Below are 5844 nucleotides of genomic sequence, written 5' to 3' on the forward strand. Positions count from 1 at the left end.
TGGCCCCCTCTGCAATCCAGGCCTTCGGGACCGGTCCCCATCCTCCCTGTGAGGACACACGGGCACGAGGTGGGAGGAGCACCCAGCCCAGGAGCTGTGCTGGCCATAAAAGCGGATGCCGCGTGAGGGCTGGGCCCGGGTGGCAGGTGCGGTGACCAGGGCCGCTTTCCGAGACGCAGGTATGTGCACGGTCTTGTGTTCAAAGAGGCACAGGATAGATCGGCCCGGCTGACCCTGGGACTTTGCTCTGCTCCTCAGCAGGAACGAGCCTGGAGGCTTTCCTGTCTGAAAAACCCATCATGGGACACTCGGCTGTCCTCCTGGCCGTGGCCCTGGCCACCCTCCTGGCTCCGGGGACAGGGGCTCCCGTCGGCAGGAAGGTCTCCCGGAATAAGCTGCTGCTGGTGTCCTTTGACGGCTTCCGCTGGGACTACGACCAGGACGTACCCACCCCCAACCTGGACGCCATGGCACTCGACGGGGTGAAAGCACGCTACATGACCCCGGCCTTCGTCACCATGACCAGCCCCTGCCACTTCACCCTAGTCACTGGTGAGCGTTGGCCTCGGGTGGGGCCCGGGGCTGGGGAGGGGGCTGAGCAACCAGGGGGAACCAACAGAAGGCACCCAGTGTATGCACAGAGCCCTGTCCCCCCGGGGGGCCGCACAGGGACAAAGGGGACCCCCAGGAGGGGATGCTGTCACTGGGGAGACACAGCACGGCCGGTGACAACCGAGACAAGGCACAAAACTCCCCAGCCGTCTCGTTTTAAACAGTGACCCCCAACCAAGGTGGCGACCTGGGAGGGCTTCTGGAGGTGGTGAGTGTGGCTGGGTTTCAGACAGGCAGGCAGGAGAGATGAGCCTGAGGCTCCCTGCTGTCCCCGCCCCCGAGGTCCCCTCGAACCCACCGTCGCCCTATTTAGGCTGGGAGTCTAAAATTCAGGTGTCAGCAGGGAGACTCAGGGGGCCCTTCCTGCCGCTCCCCGCTTCCTGCCCGTCGGTCCAGCCCCAGCCGCCCCTCCCGCCTGTGCCTCCCCTCATCTCGTGAGGATGCTTGCCCATAGACTCAGGGCCCACCCTGACCCAGACTGCCCTCATCTTGACCTCACTAGTCGCATCTGCAAAGACCCCATCCCCAAGCAAGGTGACACGCTGAGGCTCTGGGGGGACGTGACCTTGGAGGGGGGACCCCCTTCCTTACGGATGGTTCATCCTGGTGCCAGCATTCTGTGACCACGGCTCCCACTGCAAACCCCTGCACGTCACCTGAGTCCTCAGTAGATCGCGGACGGGGGTGCGGGGGAAGGGGGCACACTCTTCATCGTCCCTCCTCTTGTGCCTTCTGAGCGCACGTGCGCGTGTGTCCCGTGCAGAAAGTGAACTTTAGAAAATACCTCGTGGATAGAGCTCCGCTGGGAGTTCATTTAAATTTCTGCCCGGGGTTCTGTGTTATGACCGGACCGTGACTGATTAATTAGTTCCCTCCTGAGAGCCATCTGGGTCCCTCCCGGGCTTTGCCAAGACCCAGAGGCTACGAATGATGTCCCCGCGCGGGTGGGGCTGCGCTGTGTGCACACTGAGCTGCAGGAAACGTCACCGGCACCGCGGATAGAACCTCTGGGTTGGGGAGGATGTGCCTGGGACCCCAAACCGGGGCTCCTGGGGGGCGGCACGTGAGAAAGCCCGCCCACCTCCCACCTCCCCTCCGCTGCCTCCTCCCCACAGGCAAATACATCGAGAACCACGGCGTGGTTCACAACATGTACTACAACACCACCAGCAAGGTGAAGCTGCCCTACCACGCCACGCTGGGCGTCCAGATGTGGTGGGACAATGGCAGCTTACCCATCTGGATCACAGCCCAGAGGCAGGTAATGCCCCCACGGACGGCAGTCGGGAGAGAGGGGAAGGAAGGACCAGGCCCAGAAAGACCTTTCGAGACCCACGCTGGCCCGCTCCCCGCCCTGGAGTCCTGGGCTCCCGGCATAGAGGGGCCTTGGGGGCGGTGGGTACCGCCCTGCCCAGTCCTCCCTGGAGCCCTGGGACCGAGCAGGGCGGCTCCGTCCTCCCGCCGGGGGGGGGAATACTGCACCCCTGGACCCCTGGCAGTGGCAGAGGGGTCCCCGCGGGAAAAATAATGTCACTCGACCAAAAGGCACATAACAATGAAACAGCCTGATGCCTTTCCCCTTCCCGACTCCTCTCAGGGCTGGGCGGCTAAGTTCCAGAGGGAGGAAGACAAAGTAGGAGGTGGGTTGTAGGGTTGAGCTCGGGGAGCTCACCATCCTGCAACGTCCTGGGAGCCTCCTGGCCCCACCACAGGCGTGGTTTCTAGTCAACAAGGCCCAACGGATGTTTGCAAGATGAGCCCAGGATGAACTTCGGAGCCTACACCCACCTTCTAGGCCGGGTGTCCACGCAGGTCGGAGTCCCTCCGCTCTGGAAGGAGCTACCCGGATGCCAGGCTCACTCACAGAAAGCAGGGGCTGAGAGCCTGGCCTCTCGCGGCGCTCCATCCAAACAGAAGGGCGCAGGGGGAGCGGGCAACCGCGGGCACGCGGATGGGGGGCCAGATGGATCTGCAAATAAAGCAGCCATCGATTTATGGAGAGGCGGATGGGTGGCCAGGTTGAAGGCTGCAAGGGCAGGCCAGAGGACGCGGGGGAAGGACCTGGACAAGAATCCTGCGGGGAGGGGCCGGGCTCCAGGCCAGAAGGGGAGGGCCGTCCGGACAGCTCAGCCTCGGGGCAAGGGCCTAGGGCCGTAGTGATGATGAGGACGCTGCGTATCTGGGGACATGTCTATATCCATTATCGCACTAGTGCCGAGTCCACGGGGCACCTGCTGTCTCCTCTATAAAACCGGCATCGGCCCGGGAACATAAGATAAGAGTTGTAAAAGGGCTTCCCCCAAAGAAAGGCCCACGCCTGCAGCAGGTGCAGGGCGGAGCGAGCGGGCAGAGGGGAGGGCAGGGGAGGGCGCAGGCAGGGGCCGAGCCCCAGGAGGCCCGCGGCTCCCACGCCACCTTCCCTGGCAGGGCCTAAAGACCGGCTCCTTCTTCTACCCTGGCGGGAACGTCACCTACCAAAACATGGCCGTGACGCTGAGCCGGAAGGAAGGCGCTCTGCACAACTACGGAAACGAGGAGGAGTGGAAAGCCAACATCGACACGGTGATGACCTGGTTCACGGGGGAGGGCCTGGACCTGGTCACGCTCTACTTCGGGGAGCCGGACTCCACGGGCCACAAGTACGGCCCCGAATCCCAGCAGAGGAAGGACATGGTGATGCAGGTGGACAGGACCGTGGGCTACCTCCGGGACAGCATCAGGAGCAGCGGCCTGGAGGACAGCCTCAACCTGATCGTCACATCCGACCACGGCATGACCACCGTCCACAAGCAGGCCCAGGACCTGGTGGAGTTCCACAAGTTCCCCAACTTCACCTTCAAGGACATCGAGTTTGAGCTCCTAGACTACGGGCCGAACGGGATGCTGCTCCCCAAGGAGGGCAAGCTGGAGAAGGTGTACGAGGTCCTCAAGGACGCCCACCCCAAACTCCACGTCTTCAAGAAGGAGTCCTTCCCCTCGTCCCTCCACTACGCCAACAACTCCAGGATCACCCCCTTGCTCATGTTCAGCGACCCTGGCTACGTCATCCACGGGGTGAGCTGCCCGCAGAATCACGGCTGGGGATGGGCTCCCTCACTGGGCCGCCGGGCCTCCCTCTAGTTCCTTCTCTCACCGGCCCCCAGTTTGAGGGGCGCGGGCCGCCACGGGGACATACCCATCACCACGCGGTGGGAGTGCGTCTGTCCACGTGCACATGCGTGTACGTGCGTAAGATCCGTGTGTGTGCTTCGTACACGTTCTGGGTGCGTGCGTGGACATACATGTACGTGCGTGTGCATGCGTGGAGGTCAAAGTATGGGAAGACCGGCCAGAGGGAGGGAGGGAGGGAGGGACGGGGGCAAGGGGCCCGCTCTGCCATCAGCTGAGAGCCACGGGATGCTGGAGGGGAAGCCAGATGCAGGCTGGGAGGGGGAGTCAGGGAGGGGGCGCTGGTGTGCACGGGCGCCCCGGGCGGCCAGCGCCACCCCGCGTCCTTGGGGTCGGCGCCTCTGTCACGTGGTCTTTGCTGAGGCTCTCTCTTGGGCCGCGGATCCTTGGGGGCTCAGAATTCAGAGAACCTCCCCTGCCCCTACGTGTGAACGCCTTCCGGGGGTCCTCTGCCGACACAGGGATGCGGCTGGCAGAGAGGGCGGGGGTGTGCTTCGAGCCCCGCAAAGACTCGGGACCTTCCCTCCTCGGCAGAGACTGAGCGTGCAATTCAACAAGGGGGAACACGGCTTTCACAACAACGTCACGGACATGAAGACCATCTTCCGGGCCGTGGGCCCCAGCTTCAAGCGGGGCCTGGAGGTGGAGCCCTTCGAGAGCGTCCACGTGTACGAGCTCATGTGCAAGCTGCTGGGCATCGTGCCCGAGGCCAACGACGGGTCCCTCAGCGTCCTGCTGCCCATGCTGCAGGAAACCAGCCACGGGCCCCTCAGCACCGTGCCACCCACGCTGCAGGAAACCAGCCACGGGCCCCTCAGCACCGTGCCGCCCACACTGCAGGAAACCAGCCACGGGCCCCTCAGCACCGTGTCGCCCACGTCCCCCTCAGGTAAGGTGCTGCCGTCCGCCTGCACCTGCTCTGCCCCCAGGCACCTGCAGACTGTGTGCGCGCGCCTGCCCTGCCCTGACCAGGGATGGCCGTCAGCCGTGTGGGGCCGCCTTCTCCTTCCCCGCCCCAGACTCTGGAAACATCCAGAGTAGCCGACACCACGCAGCGCACTTGGCACATCTTGGGAGCAGCACAGAAGGGGAGCAGCCTTGTTGGGGGCGGGGAGACTGAGGGCCAGGGAAGTAGGTGGTTTGCCCACAGGACAGGCCTCCTGGTGAAGCCCACCTCCGGGCTTCTGATGCCACATAACCTACTGTCCCACATGGCCACGGGAGGCCTCCTTCCTGGATAGGCCTCCCCCCAGCACACCCTTACCCCCCCCCCCACCCCGACCCAGCCCAGGGGCAGACAAGATCGTGGACCCCAGCAGGGGCCTGGCTGGAGGTGGGGAGGGGCTGCTCAGCAGGGGAGGGGCCGTGGTGAGAGATGAGGTCAGGGGGCTCATGGGTGGGGGGGTGCAGAGGGCACCCGGGCCACCATGGGGGAGTGGGGGAAGTGTTATGCTCTGGCTTCCCTCACTCACTGGATGCTCCAAATTTCCTCAGGGTTTGCCCTCATGCCACGTGGCTGGTGCCCCTTGGTGATGGGACTCTCAGTGGCTACGATTCTTCTGGCCAAGGTCGCATAATGCCGCTCAAGGTCAGAGGCCCAGGAGGGGAAGGGAGGGGAGAGGAGGGGAGGCAAGAGGAGGGGAAGGGAGGGTGGGACCGTGCTCCCTGCTGCCCCAGCCCGATGCCCCCACCATTGACCTGGGCCCCCTCACCGGGCAGAGAGGAGTCAGTCCTCAGGACCCTGCAAGCCCCTTCCAGCTGCCCTGCTCTAGGCCTGGAGCAGGTCTTTCCCAAGCAGACCACCCATGACACTGGGACCCTCCCAGCCTCCTCCCCACCCGGCCGCCTGCAAGTCCGTGCTGTGCCCCGGGACAAGGGAGAACTCAGAAGCCTTGGGGTTTAGGTTTGCGGGGCAGGTCCTGGGACACACAGGGAGCAGCCAACCCAGAGGACTCAGCTTGCTGAGCGATAGCCCTGCCTGGTTTCTGCCGTGTGGTGCCACAGCCCTCCAGCCAAAGCAGAAGCCAAATCATTCATTCATTCCCAGACCACACAGTGGGAGCC

General features: G+C 64.3%; 1 protein-coding gene across 1 annotated transcript; it reads left to right on the top strand.

Moving 5' to 3' along the window:
* Window positions 1-299: 299 nt before the first annotated feature.
* ENPP7 (ectonucleotide pyrophosphatase/phosphodiesterase 7) lies at window positions 300-5021 on the top strand. Its single transcript, XM_042914511.1, has 5 exons — window positions 300-552; window positions 1728-1873; window positions 3040-3666; window positions 4315-4669; window positions 4753-5021. Exons 1-5 carry the CDS (start codon window positions 300-302, stop codon window positions 5019-5021), a joined length of 1650 nt encoding a protein of 549 aa, XP_042770445.1.
* The last annotated feature ends 823 nt before the right edge of the window (window positions 5022-5844 follow it).

Source organism: Panthera leo, chromosome E1 (genome assembly GCF_018350215.1).
Source record: "Panthera leo isolate Ple1 chromosome E1, P.leo_Ple1_pat1.1, whole genome shotgun sequence".
NCBI lineage: Eukaryota > Metazoa > Chordata > Mammalia > Carnivora > Felidae > Panthera > Panthera leo.